The sequence below is a fragment of the Chaetura pelagica genome, unplaced genomic scaffold (genome assembly GCF_000747805.2).
Source record: "Chaetura pelagica isolate M959 unplaced genomic scaffold, ChaPel_1.0 scaffold11, whole genome shotgun sequence".
Taxonomy (NCBI): Eukaryota; Metazoa; Chordata; class Aves; order Apodiformes; family Apodidae; genus Chaetura; species Chaetura pelagica.
In genome coordinates this window covers 3,538,583-3,559,775 of record NW_009952694.1, presented here as the reverse complement: position 1 = coordinate 3,559,775, position 21,193 = coordinate 3,538,583, and the positions used below count along the sequence as shown (strand labels likewise).

Below are 21,193 nucleotides of genomic sequence, written 5' to 3'. Positions count from 1 at the left end.
GCATTCCTACCCCAAAGATAATGCAAAAAAAAAAAAAAAAAGGAAAAAAAAAAAGACATTTGGTATTGAGCGATTATATACTTGCAGAGACTTACTTGAGACAGAGCAGCATCCCGTTGTTCTATTACTGCGTTCATTTCTTCAGCTATTATTTTCTTTTTACGTTCTTTGGTCCTGTGTATTCGATTCAGAATTATAGCTCCATTCTTCAGTATATCTATCCCTGTGTCTGCATTGTTTATTCTGTTCAGTAATTCCTGTAATGTCTACCAACAACATTATATGTTAGTCAGACATGAAGTTTTAATATATTTTATTTAATATAGGGTTTTAATTAATAGGCACATGTGAATTGTAAATTGACTGAGTGAAGTTATTGAATTTTCATATTGCAGCAAAGATGTACATTATTAGTGTGTCAATTCTTCTTTTTCCCACATCTTAGTTCTTGAAACCCACTCAATTGAACTTAAGCCTCTAAGATATAAGACTGACATCAAGAAATCTCCTCAGAGAATGGCTTACCATGTCATTTTCTTCAGGGTTAATATTTTCTAGCCTAGAAAAAAGGGACACAGAAAGCCTGATCAGTAGCATTTCCTTAGTGCAGCAAAATGAGTTCGCTTTTTAAATCTTTAGAACCTCAAGTAATTTCATTCTACTAGTCTTTAGAGTCAACCATGACACTGAACATATTAAAGTGCCACCTGCTCGACTCCATCTTTCAATAATGCTCCATATCTTCAGCACTGACTTCAGACTGTTAAGTTATTAATGTTTACTGCTATATATGACTACAAGGATCAATTGTTCATATGTGCTTAGATGAAGAAAGTTCCCCAGCGATAGAAATGACTGATGCTCTCAATTTATTTATTTCTGGGCTTACAACTTTTACTTGACGTTGTATTTTTGTTGTTTTTACTGCACCTCAAATGAAACAGGACAGGACTTTTTTCATTTTTAAGTAATTCTTTTTCCACCTCTCTCTTCCAAAATGAGGACAAAAGCCTAGTTGAAGTTTCCTTAAAAATATTTTTATTTTATGTCTTCCACAAAATATCAAGCTAAGCCAATTCTCTGCAAGGTCCCTTATTTAATTCTGAAACAACCCTGCCTGCACTTTCCTCCGTTTCTATATCAACAGAGCATATATTGACCTGTCAAATACAAAGATGATACAAGGAATTTAGTCATACAGCACTGAACACTGGCTGTGCAAAAGCAGTGAGGGATAGCACAAAAATATAAAAAAATAGGATAGTATGCAGTTGATTTTACCTCGGGTTAGTTATATGGACAATTTATTATTCAAAACAGTTAAGTGTATTTTAAAGTGGAAAGACCTTTTTTTTTTCTCTAAAAATGAGCATATTTTTAAAGTTACCTCGTCACTCCATTGCTAATTACATAATGGTGACTTCTCCTAAAAGTGGGTCTGTCACTAGCATATGATACTGTAAAAGATATAGTACCATTAACAGCAACACACCCTTATTCAAGAAAAGCTGTGATAGCTGCTGCTCTGAAGCCAAGATTTTAGCCAGCAAGCATCATAAAATACTTAACAGCACACCAGCATCTTTTACATTAAAGCATTAGTTTTAACAGATAACAATATATAAGGCATAGTAAATCAGCCAGTACAGAAATTAATTCTCTAAATAAAGAAGAAATAATTCAGAATGTACTAACAGTTAACAACAGCTGGTATATTTATATGGAATTCACAAGCTGTAACTAATCTAACATATACAGTCAGCACCAGAACTAAACAAAACAAAGAAACAAAACAAAGTAAAAAAGGCAGCCTTTGCTGGGCTTAACTTGTATTCATAAAGTAACACAAATCATAAATAACAAGCCTATTATAAGTAAAAATTCTCAGAACTGGCTCCTTGACTTGGTTCCTTGTAGAGTTCCTGCTTTAGGTTTTTACATTGCTCTAAGTGCCACTTCATGTGAGACTTAAAAATGGATCTCCAACTAGTTTGTATTCACAATGAAAGGAACAGTATTTGTCAAAGTAAATTGGCAGGACTGACCCAGCTTCTCCAGAGGACTTCTACCCTACTAAATGTGTGGGTCAACAAAACCACCCAGCCGACCAACAAGCTGGGAAAGCAAGACACCTTAGGGAGAAATGGGGGTGGGAAAAAGAACAGGAACTTCTACCTTAAGTTCTTCAGCACACTACAGCCACAAGGGATCTGTCTGTAGATGAACATACACCTCCTTAGGTGACAGTACTTCTTAAAAAGCAGCATCCAGAGCTGTGTATTTGCTCTGCTGCCCTTCCTTGTGCTGTTCTCAGGCAGTAAGTGACCTTCAATAAGGACAAGTGCAAAGTTCTGCACATGGGTCAGGGCAATCCCAAGCACAAATACAGGCTGGGCAGAGATTGGATTGAGAGCAGCCCTGAAGAAAAGGACTTGGTTGATGCAAAACTCAACATGGGCCAGCAATGTAAGCTTGCAGCCCAGAAAGCCAACCATGTCCTGGGCTGCTTCCAAAAAAGTGTGGCCAGCAGGTCAAGGGAGGTGATTCTCCTCCTCTGCTCAGCTCTTGTGAGATGCCACCTGGGTTATTGTGTCTGGTTCTGGGGCTTCCAGCACAGGATGGACACGGAACTGTTGGAGTGAGTGTAGACGAAGGACATAAAGATGATCAGAGGGCTGGAGCATCTCTCCTATAAAGACAGGTTGAGAGGGTTTGGGTTGTTCAGCCTGCAGAAGAAGGGAAGGCTCCAGGGAGACCACATAGCAGCCTTACAGTATCTGAAGAGGGTCTACAAGAAAGCTGGGGGGAGACCTTTTACAAGGGCATGTAGTCATAGGATGAGAGGTAATGGTTTTAAGATGGAAGAGGGTTGGTTTATGTGTTATATTAGGAAGAAAATATTTAGTGTTGTCTGGTTTGAGAGAGGATGAGGCCAATTTTTGTTTTTACTGATTTTTTTTTTCTTCAGTGAACTCTTTTAAGTGGCACACTTGTTGAAACTAGCAGCCAGTTTTTCTAGCTAGTGGACTGATAAAACTCAAATGTTTATAGATACTGCCAAAAGACCAAGGACACTTAGCTCTACTTGTTGGATTTGCTACTTTGGACACTAAAGAAGCCGATCAGTTGTATCTACAACCCTCACATAGGGAGGAGCAGACTAGACAGATGGCAAAATTGGCAAACCAAAGTATTCCATCCATATACCTACATAGGTCTTGGTATAAATTCAGGGATTACAGAAGTCGAGCCCTTCTTCTTCCCTTCTCTTCCACTGATGGTCAGTGTCCAAGGAGGACCCTGTCTACCAGCCTCCTTTGATCCCCAGGCCCTTGCATTTCTGATCCTTGTAACTACCCTCAGCTCCTGTTTTGTTCTGCTGCTCTCTCCAGCAGTGGTCAAGGACTTTTCAGAACCGCTCACAGCTGTGAAGAGTGCCATGGGAATTGCTGGGGATAGGGGGAGGGGATAGGGGCTTTGCACATTCCTGAGCATACTTGTAAATATTTGTACATATTTTCTTTTATCATTAGTACTTCATTAAGGCTGCCTAGCTTAGTTTTAAATCCAGAAAGTCTCTCTCCTTATTCTCTCTCTCCCTTCCCTATCATGGGTGGGAGGGGGAGGGGATCAAGAGCATTATTGTCACCCATTTAATTGCTGATTCTGAGTCAAATCATGACAAGTGTGAGGGTGGTGAGATACTGGAATAGATGGCCCAGAGAACTTGTGGATGCCCCCTCCCTGGAAGTGTTCAAGGCCAGGTTGCATGGGCCTGTGAGTAACCTGGTCTGGTGAGATGAGTCCCTGCCCATAGCAGGGGGTTTGGAACTAGATGATCATTAAGGTTCTTTCCAGTTGAAACCATTCTATGATTTTAAATGTCAGTAACCAAAGATTCCTCTTCCTCCCATTTCTACACACATTCTGCTAATGCCTAGGACCAACAGAATTGAAAGAATATTGGTTGTTAACCATTAAATAATGACAACAGTATTGTTCCAGCTGCCAGTTGAAAGAAAGCATTAAAGCATTTGATAATTGTTGGCAGGCTATTCAATACCCCCTTCTTGTAAAGATCTCTGGTTGGAGTAAGTCCAGAGCAGATGGAAAGACTGACCTGCGTTACATAACTTGATGAGTGTGGCACAAGTAGCCAAAACCTCCATGTGCTCTGCATCTGAGACAGAGAACTTGACCTTTTGAATGACCGGCCACCAGCAGGAAGAAAATATTAAGGACGGTAGTTGGAAAAGCTCTAAGATTCCCCAGGAGTATCCAAAATTAAAGAAAATAGCCCAAGTGCCTCATGGCTCATCCCACCATCTCTGCTCCTTCCAAAGCTTTAGTAGAGTGGTGAGGTGAACTCCCCCCAAAATTTCCATTCAGCCACAGTAATAAAACACTTAGAATAAAGAGGCTGAGAAAAGTAATTTCCTCCTGGGGTTGACTCTGCTTCAGAGAATGTAGCTCCTCAATTTGACTCTTCTCAGTCACAGTTTTGGCTTGCTCCTCTCATTGCAAAATGCCAGATATCCAGGCAGATACAGAAATGGATGCCTTGTCACTTCAGATGAGATATTACCACAGTTAGTAATACAAAAAGATTACAAAAAAGCAAATAACTTCCTTCAGGAAAAAAAAAAAGGACCCTCCACCCCCAAACAAACAGCCACAATGGAAATGTTTCCCTGTACCACAGCGTTGCTCTTTTTGGAATAAATATCACATTATCTTTAAGGTGCTGTCATGGAGGACTGACATGGGTCAGGGAAGAGCTGTGGTCAGCTTGAGTTTGGTCAGGTTGTGCAAATGGGTGCAGTCACTGTGGGCTCAGGTAATACTGAATATAAGTTGGTGGAATGGAGCAACAAATCTTTGCAGTTTCTTACGTTGTCTGATACGGCTTAAGACACTCTTGTCAAGCTTGAAGTTTGGCTGAATGGGTAGTGAGGGTAAGGAAAGAGGCAGATATTAAGACATTTGATGCAGTAAACATGATGATCACTTGAATGTAAATAATGAGTTTTTCTCCTTTTCAGGATAAATTATTTGTCTTACATATAGCAATTAATGCCCAATAATTCATTACAATTAAGTACTTGCTGCTTGGATGAGTAACAAGCTAACAAACTTTGTTTAGCCAAACAGCTTTTGGGCTCTCTGCCTTTGTGGCTTATGTTAATTAGGATTTTTCTTTTACTGCTCTGATGACTGACACTAAAACTACCAATGAAAATAAAATCATGTAATATTTTTCAGAAACATCTTTGTGCCCTATAGTAGGCATAAGCCTGCTTGGGATCTGCCTAAGAGTTTTGTTCATGTCCAGGATGCTCTCAATGACAGGTCACACAGCACACAGGAAGTGGAAGACTTGGGTATGACTCTTCCAAACAAGCTGCCATTGCCACAGTCAGTGTCTGTAATGCAGAATGGGAGACCCTGGAAAATATGTGAACTATGAACTTACAGTACACATACAGACTGGCAAGTAGAAATCGGTTGAATTAAGTTGTTTTTTGTCCCAGTCTTGTGTCCTGATGTTGGCATATGTCACACAGAAGCCTGAGCAGCACCCTTGCAGAATATACAGGAAGAGACAGTAGCTACAGACAATGACTCATTGGTTTAGGTAAAGAGGAATGTGTATCAGGTTTGAAAGAAGATTAGCCGCTTAGCTCACTGCAATTTTTACCTGTGTTGGGGTTCTCCACAGGCAAATTTCCTGTGCCAATGCTCAGACTATGAATGGCATCAAGGTATCAGGCCTCTCTATAAAGCATCCAAAAGTGGATGACAGCCAACAACAATTGCTGTTCTCTAAATTATAGCAATAAGGTATAATAGCTTGGCTCCAAGCTATCAGCTAAAGCAGCTACTGACCCACTCTGCAGAGCAAGTACCTTTTGTCTTACAGTATCCAGTGCCTTCTGCAATGATATTCTTTCGGGGAAGGTAATACACATGTTCTCCAAAATACAAAGCTTCTAATCCTTCTGCTTTCAACTTTCAAAACTTTCTTGCTTTCTTTACTCTTGGAACATAGAAAATTGTAAGAGTAACAGCAGAAATTAGAAAGACTGGAGTAAGGCCCATAGTTATGATGCCTCTTATGGGAATTTAAGGTACCTTTGTCATTTCCTCCAAGACTGCTGCTCAAAGCTAGATGTCAGATGCCTGTGCACCTATAACAGGCTCTGTAGAGACAGTCAGTCTAATAAATCCTGCATTGAATCTTGTGGGAATGGAATCTCCTAATTTTGCTGTTAAGTCACACTTACAGGCTGTGAAAAACCAGCAACTTGTAAATTCCACAGAGTAATTTACACAAACGATGTGCAGATTATTGAAATTTATTTAGACAACATTTCTCTGTCGCTACCTATAAAAATATCCAAAGGATGACAACTGGTTTTCTCCCATAAAAAGGCAGGAGTTCTTAGTCGAATCAATTATTTAAAACATAATTGCCTGTCATTTTGTTAACTAACAACTGCACCTATTAGGTCTACTATGACAAAAAACCTTCTCTGTTCCCTTTCTATTTCTCTTGGTAGAAAAATACAATACACTTCTCAGCCACTCTAGACTTTGGGGGACTACCACAGAAGGCAACCAAGATTATCACAACTCAGATGGAGAAGTAGCATGTGGAGAGACAAACTGTAGCTTCGAAGCTGCCTATATCCTGAAGTGGGAAAAGCAACTGTTCTTCATCTTACTCTCCTGACTTAACGGTTTTGTTTAACATGAGATTGTCTATTTCTGTTGTGTTTACATAGCACATATAAAACTCTGAGAAGTATTAATTATATCCTTATTGCCTTACAAATTGCTCCTACACTAAAGATAAGAAAAAAACATATATTATTACTACATCACCCACATCATTAGTAGAAATTTTGCTGAAGGAAATGTCTAGTGAGCTTAAAGGCTTGATTGATTTCCTATGCATTGCAACTTCTGACTGACATTCTGGTACTCCATGTCAAAAGATCCCTACAAAATGTCACATCTGTCTTATTTAACCCTGAATAAATCAATACCAAAACTTCTGATAATACTTTTAATTTTTGCCATCAAAATTATTCACCTTGCTCTCAGTATCCAGAGAAAAATACAGTCTTATATAATGGCTAGCAAATTAACCAGTAGCACAGGAAAACTAGCACTAGTCTCATATTTCATCACAAAGAAGTTCGCACTGTTTTCCTATATAACCACAGTTAAGCAGTTTATGACAGTCAGAGACTGACACAACAATATTTTGCACGGGGGGGGAATGTATACTTACTCTTTGAGAGACTCTTCTAAACGCTGGACGCGTAGAAATGCTTCATCTCTCTCTTCATTGGCTAACCTAAGCCTTGCCATGACAGCTGCATCACGTTCCCGTTGAGCAGAATAAACTTCTTCCACTAGGGCTGCAAAAGTAACCAGTGTGCTTAACAAACCAGTTCAACACACAAAGACACTATTAGATGCACTTACATGGGCCTTTGCCAGCATCTCCTAAAATCAACATTTCTCCACTGACCTCAAATTACTCTAGGTAAGGTCTGTATTACTCTTCAGACAGAACACTAAATTGCTGTTGATTGCTAAAAAGAATACTTAAGGAACGAAATAAAGCTGTTTTCACATTCAGCCCTATATAATCAAACAGGGCAAGGAAGTGATTTGCTTTGCCTTCTGAATATTTCCTTAATGAAAAAGTAATTCTTAAAGTTCAGAATCATATGAGACACTAGTAGGTCTCTTCTATGACAGAAGAGTTAAAAGTAATGATCCATTAAAACTACTTCCTATCAGGCTGGCACACTGATATTAAATATTTAAAAATCTAGTATTTTCATAGTCTGGTATCACAAGAATGGTACAGCTGGCATGTCTCCTTCTCTGCCAAGCCTTTATTTTATTGTGTAATACACTGTTATATTATCTGTTAGGGCATACCAAGGACCTTGGAGCATTAGGTACCAATAAACTAAGATTTACTGTCTATCCTTGGGAGCATGCTAACACCTTCAAGTCATTCCTCATCCCAAGCTTACATTTTCTGCCTTCTCTCCCCTGTCAATATGTCTATCACCATCTCTGGCACACTGCCAGAATCCTTACCTCGACCCTGCCTCCACTAAAATCTTTATTCATACTTTCATCATTTCCCACTGCAATACTGCAAATCTCTCCTCACGGTCATCATAAAACCCTGCAGTCAAAATGTCTTGGGATTTTAAGGATGCCACAGTAAGACCACTGCCATTCCAAGACTGGGGACTTTATCCTCTCTCATTGTCACTGGCACCTCCAAAAAACTCAACTGAGATCTGTAGGTTTCAGAGTTCATGCCCCCCTTCTAGTCAGCCAAGCTGGTGTTTAGCCACCTAACACCAAACCACAGTTTCTTTAAAATTTTGAAGCATTTTTTTTTCTCAAGAACCTTCTGTATTAAGCCATTGCTGATGGGCTTCCTTATCCTCTTCAGAACTCTGCTCCACTCTGAACCACTGCTTAAGACATTAAGGTCTTAAATAAAGGTTTCCTCACTCTTCACTTTTATCTGTCCATTCTTAAGTCAATTGACATCAACTTAACTGCCTTTATATGTTAGTTTACTCATACTTCACCTTTCTACATTATTGTACAAAAGCTTCATACTGTGATACAAAACATTTTTTGGCTCTTCGCAGAATGGAACAATAGGAACATAGCAGTACATTTTGGTTGCAGTACTGGAAAAGACCCAAAACTTCCCAACCAACTGAATTATAAAGAAGTGCTAAGTTTCCATATAGTTCACAAGCACCTCAGATAAGTACGAATGTAAGACAAATGAGAAGATGAACAGAAAAAAGAGTTCAGAGAGATTAATTAGGAAAATGTTCAATGTAGGAAAACAATCCTCTTGTTTTCAAGCTGGGGAGAAGAGTATTAGTGAAGAGTAAGGAAGCATTTTTTGCAGGTCCAGCAAAAGGTTGTACAAGTGCAGCAGACTGGTCAAAACATGACAGGGAAAAGCTAAATGTTACTTCTGGAAGTGGAGTCCCTCCTGTCACAAAAGTCTGAAAAGGAGCTGCAAGTGTAGCCATCAGACCAAGCTGTGACAAGTTGCATCCCAACAACAACAACAAAAAACAAACAAACAAACAAATTCACCATCATCAGAAGCACAAATCTTGAAATGTATACAAAATGAAACAAACATTTATTAAATAATCTACTGTTTGAGTATATAGTGTCTTTTTTTTCTTTAAGATCAATTCAACCTGTTTACAACAGGAAAGCTTTGCTTGATGTGGAATGGAAAAACAAAGGCATGAGCAGAGAAGCTGCAAAACTGCATGCACACAGATTGGTAATGAGATGTTGACTTGCAGCACTTGCAGAGGATGGGTCTGATATCTGCAAAGAGAGATAGCTCAGCCAGAACAAATTGTAGGAGATGGGCTCACCAGATTACCACTTATGTTGCTGAGATCTGTGATGGCAGGGTAACTAGTACATTGACTGCCTGGGTAAACTACAATACAACTTCTATGTCCCAGTTGGATCTGGAATACACAAGCAGTTTATCTATGTATGGTAACTATTGCCTAACTGGACCTTAATATATTTGTTTACAATAGTTTTTCCACTAAATGATGTCATCTTATCCAGCATCATGCCAGAGACACTGCACAGAGAACCCTTTCTATAAAGCTGCAAGTGGAAACATTATGTAGTTTTCATAATGAAAACAATTACTGGAATTAATGGAAAGCTGTCTTAAATAACTGAAGATTTAGCACTTATTACTGTACTGGGGTTAATTAGCCTCCAGATTAGTTAATTTCTTTGAGTTCATCTCTTCTTCTGTCAGGCCCTGTAACATCCCCACCTCAGCACAGAAAACCACAATTTGCTGATTGTTAAAATGCATCTTGAGTATACAACTACACTGAGAGGGACTGAGTTTTGGCATATCTAATTCCCTCTCTAAGCAACTATAACCAATGGTAATAATAACTCTACAGGCTTTTAAAAATCAGATTATTGCTTTTTTCACTTGAAACCGAAGTAATGTATATATAATGGTATGAAACCATTCATAAAAAGACATTTTTAAGTTACTTAAACATCCTGTTTATCTCAAACCTTTCTATTCCTGATAGCAGCCCAGAGGCTAATTGCCTTGAACAGCAAGCATTTCCCCCACCCAAAGGTTCATTACAAAATATTGTCTTTTAAATACTGTCAGTGGAAAAGTGACTTAAATTAAGCCAACCCTTTAATGTTATTTTCTTATCCTTCTACCAAATTAAAGCATTGGAATAAATATCACAATGCACAGATCCACCAACTACATTAAAAAAAAATTATAGTGGTTCCATATAAGTTTCAAGTGTTTGGCTTTTGCTTCTATTTCTCAAAATTGATATTGCAAGTTGAATTTTTCATATTAAAACAGACTAGGGAAAGTGCAGAAAAACATGTAAGATGCCTGCATGGTAATCTAAATTTAAAAAAATAAAAAGATAAAAAAGAAGCATAGCTATGTGGCATATCAATACTATGTAGCAGTATTGACACTGAACACAAGAAAATACTGAGTTAAAAAAAAATTTAGAAGTCTTCTTCTAACTCATTTTAATGTCTACAGAAGGCTAACTCACCTGATTCCTTTAACAGCCAAACCTTCTGCTGAATTTAGGTCAGACTTTTCTGTTATCCAATGCCTATACATTTCTGACACTATTTAATATTTTATAAATTTTTATTTTAATGCTAAATATATGCTATATATGTAGTACGTTACATATGCTATATGCTATTACACAGCTGCAGGGAGTCCAAAGTATGATGTTAACAATAAAGTTCACTGTTCAGACTGAGCTCAGTCACAAGTAAAAGTTCAGGACCATAAGATTCACAAGATTCTTCAAATAAGCCACTGAAATACATGTACCTTCAGATTGCAAGGCAGCAGCAAACCAAAACATTTTGTGTTGTATTCAGGAAAGTATGTGAAGTATAAACTGTCTAATCATACGTCTGTGAGAGAGTGACACAAACCCCCTCCATATTAAAAGGAGTAAAGAATACCCAGATTATCATCCCTACCCTTCTTAAAAATGCCAGGTGAAAATTAATTAACAAGTCAGGCTTCTGAATCCCACTCAAGACACTGCATACCCAGCAAAATACTAGCCCCATAGTGGCACACTGACTTGATGTCTGATCCAATGAAAAAAGTGCTCCAGCTACTTAGTCACCAACTGTTCTAGTTGACACCATGAGGTTTTTTTTGGAGACCTTCCAACAGTGCACTAACCAACCCTATCCTGTTTATCTTGAGGCCTGACCAAAACGAAACACAAATTCTTATAGAACTCATGTTTCAAGCAAGAAAATGAAACACAGAAATGAAGTACGAATAGTCAAGTATTAAGCTAAAATGAATTGTGTAATTTACTAACTCATATACATATAATGGCAGTCAAGAGTTAAAATATTTAAATCTCACAGGCCTAAATTAAGAAAAAAGGATTATTTTCCAATGCTTGCAAGCATTGCAATATTTACAAATATGACATTACTATTTAGTTGCATAAACTGTATTTGCATTGGAATAATTTAATAACATCTTTCTCTTTGTAACTAAAATACCTGCACATTCTAAAAGTGCTCTTTATTTTAAAAGAATTATTATGCTAAAGTCATCAATTCTAAAACATTTTTAGCTTTTAGTAAAGAAAACAATTGTAAACAGTGAGATTTTGTAAGGTAGATAGCTATTACAAAGTTCACTAAGAAAATCAATATAGCATTTTAGCTGGAATTTGCTCATTAAACACCCATAGCTCTAATGCAAATTATGATAGAATGAATAAAGCAAATACATATGCTTCTTTCTTTTTATTAAATGTAAAATCTACTGTTAATTGCATCTGGTATGTCATATAAACTTTTCTGCTTAACTATTAAATGGAAGCTTTTACAAAAGTCATTAGAGATTCTCTTTCTTTGACTTGTATAAATTTCAATATTTGTTCAGTAAAGGTTCACAGCAGTTAAATTACATTAACAAATATTATTAGCTACTATGTAAGCCAACTAAGTAAAATACTTATATTGCAGGTAAAACAAATCAATGGGTGTTTACAATAATATTTGGATATGTCCATTTTTAAACAAGCTTATCAAATATCATGTAATTCTTAGTCAAATGAGAGAGACTCAAAGTAGATTTTTTCTTCCCAAATACTCAAATTTGTTTAGTAAGCTAATTGTTTTCTAATATGGGCAAAAGTAAATATGAAGAAGATGAACCATACTGAGTATGAGTTTACTGAGTCAAAGCAGTGTACATATTTTCTTAGTTGAACCTGATTCTTTTGGCAAACCCACCTTCTAGACTTTTACAACTACCTTTAAAATGCAGCAGTAGTGAGAAGGTGTGTTGGAAATCATTCTAGTTTAAACAGTGGCTCATGATTTTCCAAACAACAGAACTTTGGGGGAAGGGAGGGAAGCAGAGTTCCCAGAAAGAAGTCTGTTTGCTGATTTCCTAGAGGTCATCTGTGTAAATAAAAAAAACTGAATAGAAGAGGCAAGAAAGAAGAAATATTTAGGACTTAAAACATCTATGGCAGCAAAAATCACTTCACATTACTCCTTAGAAAAGGTAAAATCCAGAAGGCCAGACTTTAAAAGAAAAAGATGAGATCACTACCTAGATTGCTTTCTTAGAAGATACAGTGAGTATTACAACAGTATAACAATTGGCTTTGAAGATAAGTAAGTTTTAGAGAAATAACAGTATTTTGGACTTCGCAAGGTGTCTGACATTAACAGATGTGATAAAATACTGCTTTTGGCTTTGGAATATGTGAAAAAAAAGTGATCCAAGAAATAATATCTTGCTAATTGTTTCTCTAACAAACACTAGTTATAGTCACCAATTACTTCCAAGAAAAAAATATGGTGAGAAAGTTTTTCTGTTAATAACAATGTATTGTTGCAGACGGTCAGGGTTTTGCAGCTTAAGATTTAGTATTCAAGATCAGTGGTTGCAACACAGTAAGTGACTTGGGATTTTCTTTGGCATTGATTCTGGTACATTCAAAGTAATTTTACTAATAACTTGCACCATTACAGCAACAACAAATACAAAAGAGATTATATGCTTTTACGGAAAAGGCTCTGAGCATCTTAAATATTCGAGAATGGACTAAAATAACAATGACTCAAAAATTTTTTTATGCATGATTCAATTTCTGTTTCATAAGTGTATGCACCTTTAACATAGGAGTTAATGTTGAACTCATGAAAAAATAACAAAAAGACTATTTTCTGTTTTCTGCCTTTTGGAGATGCATTTTATTCAGAAGGAAAAGTAGAAACATGAGAGAACTTGCTTGACAAGGACATACTTAGAATTCAAGATTCCTGTAATGAGCTTTTCATTTATCCTACCCAGTTGCTTCCAACTAAAAAAAAAAAAAAATTAAGGAAAAAAAAAATCAGCTGAAATCTATCCTACAGAGAGGTTTAACTGAAGCTTTTTTAGGATTTTGTAGCTGAGTAGCAGATACGATGTGAGGAATTAGGGAAGAATACTTGGAAAACAGGTGTAATGACTACCTGCCTTTTCATTTTCATCAGTCCTCCCATTTCTGTCCAGCATTGGTGGGTCTCTGTCTGACTACAGAAGATTTGGAAACTATCCTTGCCAATATGACTCTATATTTGCTCTTCTTACAGAAATACAAACATGTATGTATTGGTTATCCAAGCATTTTAGAAATTAGAATCCTCTGAGACTTCCTACTACATTTAAGCATTGTGTTCACAATTCTTAAAAATTAACCCAATCTTCTCATACCCAAACAAACAAACAAAAAAGATCTACTGCATTGCTAAGAAAGCCTTTAAAAATGGTCATTGATTGATCTTTGCACATATATGTTACAAAAAGCAGATAATTCCACAAAATGTTCAAAGCCTAAGGCCCTTACACAGTTACATTCAGGTTAATGGCAAACTACCATGAGCTCAAGGCCTGATGACTTGAAAATAGTGTTGAAATGTTTTACTATGAAACAAGCAAGTTACTAGCTCTTTTTTGAAAGCTTATTTTCAGTTATGACCTAAAACTGAAAAATAAAAGCAAAATAGTGATAAGAAGATCATAGGAAAACTGCTTGTGAGTTTTCACCGGTCTGTACCAGGAATTATAGACTACACGTCATGTACACCTCAATGTGACTTTACAGATACAGCAATCTGAACAAACATTGATAGAACGCAGTGACTTCTTTATTGCTTTGTGTTTGTCCTATGTATTTAGTGCATAGCATTCATCTGCTTCTACATTTCCAATGCTATAACCAGAGTGTTCCTCATAAAAGGCTGAAGTTGCTCAGTGGCAGCTCTGCATAAGGTTTTCTTTGTGTACTCGGATCCCAATTCAATTAAAAAAAAAAATAAAGTGGGAAAGAATAGGAGAGAGTATTATTCAAAGATCCCAAGGCAGTTCTTATGAAAGCCAATCCCTGTACAATACTTAAGCTTCTGCTTCTAATACACTAAACACAGTGGACTTCAAAATTCAAAACATAATGTGGTTAAACTTTTTTTTTTTTTTGTGAATAATTGCTGATTCCTGAATATTTACTTAGGGGGAAAAATATAAATATTGCATTAAAGTTTGCAAGTTATAATGTGACAGGTTGAAGAAAAGCTTTTGTAATATCCTAAGATTAGATTACTTGCAGACCTTTTTATTCCTGAATAAAACTCAATTCTTTATTCTAGCACTGTGGAGGGGAAGAAAGAAAGGCCAGGCTAGTAATAAAGATATGCAGAAGATACTGGCTACCTTTTTACATATAAGGTGCACCCATAAAGAGCTTAGTAATTTGCATTTTTACCCATGCCAGCTCATTCTATATTGTATTCTGAAGCAGCATGTAACTTTTTGACAAGCAACAATTCTGACAATCTGAAACTAAAAGTACATTGTTTCAAATTATGCTGTTAAAAAATAAGCCAAGATGTTCTCAGTCACAACATCCACCCGCCCCACCTTTTTTATTTTTGTTTTCTTCCATTTAGATGGATTTTCTGCCTTCCCACACAGAGGATTCAAATCCTACAGCTGTTTATGAGAAAATATTTTTAAAAAATATTCAGGAAGTAGCTTTGTATAATGGAGCTTTAATAGGAAAAACCTGCTAAGAACTATTTAGACTTTACATACAAATGAATTATGCACAGAAAACTGAGTTAGGGAAGTATATGTGTCACCCACTTAAACTGTAAAATAGAATTTATATTTAGGCTTATAAACACAAGGGTTGAAAACTATTGAGTTCTTTTGGCTAAAGCCCAATATTGGCCTTATTTCAGTTTAATTGGAAGAGGATCTTGAATTCATCTTCTCCATGAGATATCAGGAACCTGGATTTCTGTTTGTACCAAAGGTTAATAAGAAATGTGTCTGCAAAAGTCAAACAGCATTAAATACCAAAAACTGATTATTATTCTGCAGGAGTTGTTCTGTCATTCATAATCTCTCCATGCTCCAACCTTCCACAGCTAATCTTTAATGGATGACATGCAAGGAAGAAAAATAACATCTAAAAAGGGAACCTAAAGTGAGCTTTGAAGAAATGGAAAATACTTCTCTTCTGCACTGGAAGCTATTGCCACCCAAAGTTTATTACTGGTAAGATTACTTATTTCCTCTTACTTTATGGGATATTAAATCAAACTAACTCTAAGCTAATAGCCACTTGGATCCTTGTTTTCACTTTTGCTATTAAAACTATTGCATATGAATTCAGTAATTATTTTTCAAGTTAAATTAGGAAACTTTAAATAATGTTCATGAACATTTCCATACCATACTCAAGAATCCCCAAATATCACAAATGTGATAATCATCAACTTTTTTGTAAAAACAGACCACAAAAACAGATACTCATTGTAGGTATACTGCTATAGGTTCTAAGAGACAGAAAGCTGTATAACATATACAACAGTATTAGAAGGACTGCTTCCCCCTTTTTCCAAACTATATTTCCCAAAATTATCCTGGTCTTTCAGACAGCATCTGCAGAATGCTAGACACAGTTTTCAGGCATTAGAGGTGCAACACCTAACAGAACTAGCAGGTCTGGACTCAATCAGCTGATTCTGATTTAAAGAAGTACTATATTTTGGCAACATTATTATTAGATATTGGCAAAAATACCCCAAACAAAACACCATAAAAGAAAGATTTAATGAGAAATATTTTTTGCTTTATTTGTCTTCAAAATTATCCTCAATCCCAGCATATAGCACTGTGATAGGAACAAAAACATGCCAAGAGGTAAGGCTCTGATGCCAACTATGATATATCGTTGCAGTAATGGTGGGAGTTATTGTGAGAAGACCAGGACTCCACAAATTTTTCCTGTTTAAAAGGCTTCCACTATGTTCTACAGTTGTCCTTTAGGTTCAGCCAGCTCTTTCCTCTAAAAGTTCCAATATATCCCCTGTATTATTCTTCTGTAAGACAAAATGAAGTCACTTAGTACATCTGTCCAAAGTGAGATCTGTTCTTTCTGCTAGTTCTTTTTGAAGACAGTCCTTTTCAATGCCTCCATCCTAATCTTCCAGTCTGTCCTCAGAAGACAGACTTCCCCACCTCATCAGAGTACACTCATTCTTTTTCTTTTCAACATATGAAAGTTCTGCAGTCTCACATTTCAAGATTCTTTGTTCACATATCCTGTTCCCCTTTTTCCTTACATTATCTTAGTCTCAGTTCTTTGATGATGTACTTTTCCCTTGATTTTCCTGATGTTGCCTCCACTTCTGTTCTTCTTTTCATGATGGGGAGTGAAACTACTAGTACCTTCCAACATTGGCTTATAATGAGAGGATATCCAACAGAACAATAATGATAAAGAAGAAAGAGCAGGAACCTGTGGCAACTGCGACCACCAGAAATAACTGTCTCTGATGCTTAAAAGCCTGCAACCAAAACTGTCAATTCCCTAGTTCTCCTTGGTCATAGCTATTTGACACAGAGACAGGGACCCAAGGAAGTTCTAAAGTCCATCTTCCAGGCTTGTAAAATTAAAAAGAAACACCTTCTGAAAATAAGTTATTTACTGTACACAACAATAAACATTCTCTTCCATCTTGTATATCTTCTGCCTTACCTTGACTTTTTTGTGTTCTCTCATGAAGCATTTCACAAATTTACACTTTTCACTTCTACCTCTGAACAAAGTAAAAATCATAAAGTTACAAGCTTTGAGTTATTTGTTTCTGACGACTGTTGTAGTTTAATTTAAAAATGGCCTTTGTCTTCTGCTTTTCTGTTCTTTCCATGAGACTTGTTTAGGTAAAACCCATCAATAAGAGGGATAAATTTTAAAACAGAATTGTAATATTCCTCAAAGTAGATAACATTTTAATAGTGTACCTTTCTCATGGTTTTTATAATATAATTTTGGAGTTATTTTCTTATCATAAAGTCAGTAGTAATAATAAAAATGCAAACACCCATACAAGCTTCAGCCTACCATATGTTATACACTGCAGTAATTAAACATTAACTAGCAACATGAAATCACAGCAGTATGTGTTCTCCTTTCCTCAGAGGACTTAGCACAAGGGGAAAAAGTTTTTCCTTAAACACACTGAGTGTTTATTAGGTTCTGCTTGTCCATTAGAACTCTCTCCAAGGCTTTTTTGAGATACACATAAACCTCCACGAATTCAGTTTCGTTCACACCATTCCAGATTTCAAAACATTTATCCAAACTTGGTAACATTCTTAGAAGTGTAAGACATGAAGCAAAAAACCCATGAAATATTAATGATGTTTCCTTTTTGCAAACAGTTTAAGTAGTAAGGAGCCTCTTGCCCTCTCTCTCGGCATTTAAGGGATTTTATACTTCCTGAACTTGTAAAAGGAGAAAAAAGGATACATTTTTAAAGGTCATCCTTATTACACATTGTGGCTCTCATTAAAATTTGGCTTACTCCTCCTTTTAAAATGGAATAACAATGTTAATTCTTAGTATCGTGCCATACTGTTTTGAAGTGAGTTTTATGCGTAGGACATAATTAGAAAGTTTAAACAGTAAGGAATGAAAAAAACAATTTAATAACAAAATTTGAACTGTATCCATAAAACTGAAATTAAACATGCTTCTGACACACCTTTTGACATACATTTCTTTCCAGGTTTTAATGAGGAGTGAACACCCATATGAAAGAGAATATTTATCTATTATAGGCACAGAGATAAAACACTGCAAATATCCAGCAACAAACACAAAACTTAGGATCCAACACAAACAATTTCCATTAGCTTTTGACTGCTAGATGTCACTGTGATACACAGTGTGGATTTTTTTTTCCCTCTGAAAATAAAGCAGTAAGTTTGTGTGAAATGAAAAAGGATTAAAAGTATGCATGTATATCAATTTATTTCCTAATAAGTAGATTATATTTTCCTTTCCCTTCCTCCACCACAGAAAATCTCTCCTCTATCTATAATATACACACCATACTGTATTCTCAGGAGTTTGACATTAAATGGAAAGTCAGCCATCTGGTTTTTTTCAGCTGGAGAGTTTATTTTCTACTCCATTGTCCTGAGACAGTTACTCCTCCCTTCAGCACCAATATTTTCAGAATGGCTGTGAGTCCCATTATTGCTATAGGAAGTGTGTGTGGTCTGTGAGGACACAATTTTACCTAGCTTACACTTTATTTATGAACAAATGATACGACGAATTTACAAACGCTCTCCCATTGATTTCTGTGAAACACCTGGAGAAAAATCTCAGAGTATTTTTCATCCACTGGGTACACTGTACACACAGTGACTTTTCAATAATACAAATACTCAGCTTCATTACTTTAGAACTTTCTAAAATCATACAATACAAACTGCCTCCATTCTAATATGTCTACCCAAAGAACAATTAATAGCAAATATAAGCATGCACTCATTTTCAACTATAAATTTGAAAACCTTTTATTTTGGGAATTGGTATAAACTTTATTCACTGGAGACATACCATCATGAGAAAAAAAATCATTAACTACCAGGAAAATATGTTTTAGGCTATAGGAAGTGTGTGTGGTCTGTGAGGACACAATTTTACCTAGCTTACACTTTATTTATGAACAAATGATACGACGAATTTACAAACGCTCTCCCATTGATTTCTGTGAAACACCTGGAGAAAAATCTCAGAGTATTTTTCATCCACTGGGTACACTGTACACACAGTGACTTTTCAATAATACAAATACTCAGCTTCATTACTTTAGAACTTTCTAAAATCATACAATACAAACTGCCTCCATTCTAATATGTCTACCCAAAGAACAATTAATAGCAAATATAAGCATGCACTCATTTTCAACTATAAATTTGAAAACCTTTTATTTTGGGAATTGGTATAAACTTTATTCACTGGAGACATACCATCATGAGAAAAAAAAATCATTAACTACCAGAAAACAGATTTTTCAAGAAAAGTGCAGCCTCTAGTTGAGGTGACTGTGTGACCACGTCCATACACAGGGAGCGGGTAGTATTGCTCTGAACAAGCTAAAACAATAAGTGGTATTTGAACTGCTGGTTGAAAGGTAGAGGCACTGGTAATCATTATTTCCCCTTGTTTGTTCAGGACCTTCCAACAAAACAAACAACCTTTTTGTGATTGGATTGACATGGTGTTAACAATGCATTTAATGCCCAAATCAGTATGAATACAGGTAAACCTCCTGCTAATACCAGTACCAGGATGTTAAAGCCACCTATTTTCTAAGCAACTCTAAACAGCCATACATAAAAAAAAAGTCAAATCTTCCCTCCTTTAGCAAATAAAGCTAACATTCACTAGGCCACGTCATATAGCAACCACAGGTCCTGTATGAGCCATACAGCCATCTGTTAAACGCCTATCTACTGTACCTGCAATCTTCTCTGCAATCTTTGCTTCTGTCGCTCTCTCTTGCAGTTCTAAGTCCAGTTTTATTGTCTTCAGCTCCTTGTCCTTTTCAGACAGCTTATCTTGAAGCTGCATTGTACAAATGGACAGTAAGATACTTATCTAGGTGAAACAGTTAACCAGCTCTTTCAACCACAACATTTTAAATAATGGTTTCTTACTCCCAAAATGTAAACACTAAACATTACAACAGATGTTCAATTAATTTTATTTATTTATTTAAAGGGCAAATGTTAAAAATAACTTCTTTATCATCTGCCCTATCATGCTCTGTGAGGCAAGCAGCAATGGGTGAGCCATTATTTTCATTTGGAATTCTCTTCTTCAGGTATCACCAGCTGTGGTTCTCACTAAGGAAGTTCAGATCTACATGGAACATAATGCAGATAATGTCTGGAGGAATAGCCTATTTCCTACCAAGAGTACTGACATCACAGACTTACGAGACTTAAATTTGTAATTTTTCATGCACATTGCCAGATTGAAAACTGGTATTCTTTCACATGTTGAGGCCTTTCTTTCAATTGGGAATTCACTAAAACTGTTCTTGGACTGAGCCTGCCATAGAATATTCAAAGACACTCCATGGAAAGATGATAAGAGTTTTCTTTTGGTTAGGCCCATGCAACTACTACTAATGCTAGAAGCAACGCAGTGTTCAAGGAAATTTCTTTCCTTCAACAAAGAGGAGGTATCGGGGCAGATTCATTATCTGGACCACATGTACAGAAGTGTAAATTCTTGATTCTATTAATTAAATTTTGGCCTTGGTTTTGGTTCTCCTTGGTTTTCATCCACGATGCAAGAACTTATGTCACTGATTAAAAAGGTTGAAGAGTAGGATCAAAGAATTTTTTTATTCCAGAGAAGCAGTTGTTAAGCAGATACTAAGAATGCAAAATGACAAGAAAGCTATTGATTGGTGCAGTAAAATAAATAACAAAACTAAATTAGGAGCAGTTTTAAATGTATGTTTTGTAAGACAATCCTAAAAGAGCAAATACTGATAGTGGAATATCTAAATTGTACCTTTTTATTTTTGGCCCTCAGAGTGTCCAGTTCTTTCAAAAGGAACGCAGTTTCTGTTTTCCCATCTACATCTGCAGCATCTTCCCATGAGGATATAAATTCAGGGACCATCCTGTTAGTCTTTCTTTCTAAGGTGCTTTTTTTAG

At 36.3% G+C, this 21,193-nt stretch overlaps 1 protein-coding gene across 1 annotated transcript in view; it reads right to left on the bottom strand.

Moving 5' to 3' along the window:
- Positions 1 to 21,193, bottom strand: part of MIPOL1 (mirror-image polydactyly 1) — a 165,161-nt gene that overhangs the window by 120,038 nt on the left and 23,930 nt on the right. Inside the window, exons 5-9 of the mRNA XM_009993941.1 lie at positions 21,048 to 21,183; positions 19,982 to 20,087; positions 7,298 to 7,427; positions 526 to 559; positions 96 to 266 (exon numbers count right to left, since the gene is read on the bottom strand). Coding sequence (XP_009992243.1) covers positions 96 to 266; positions 526 to 559; positions 7,298 to 7,427; positions 19,982 to 20,087; positions 21,048 to 21,183 — 577 coding nt within the window. The remainder of the gene's footprint in view (positions 1 to 95; positions 267 to 525; positions 560 to 7,297; positions 7,428 to 19,981; positions 20,088 to 21,047; positions 21,184 to 21,193) is intronic.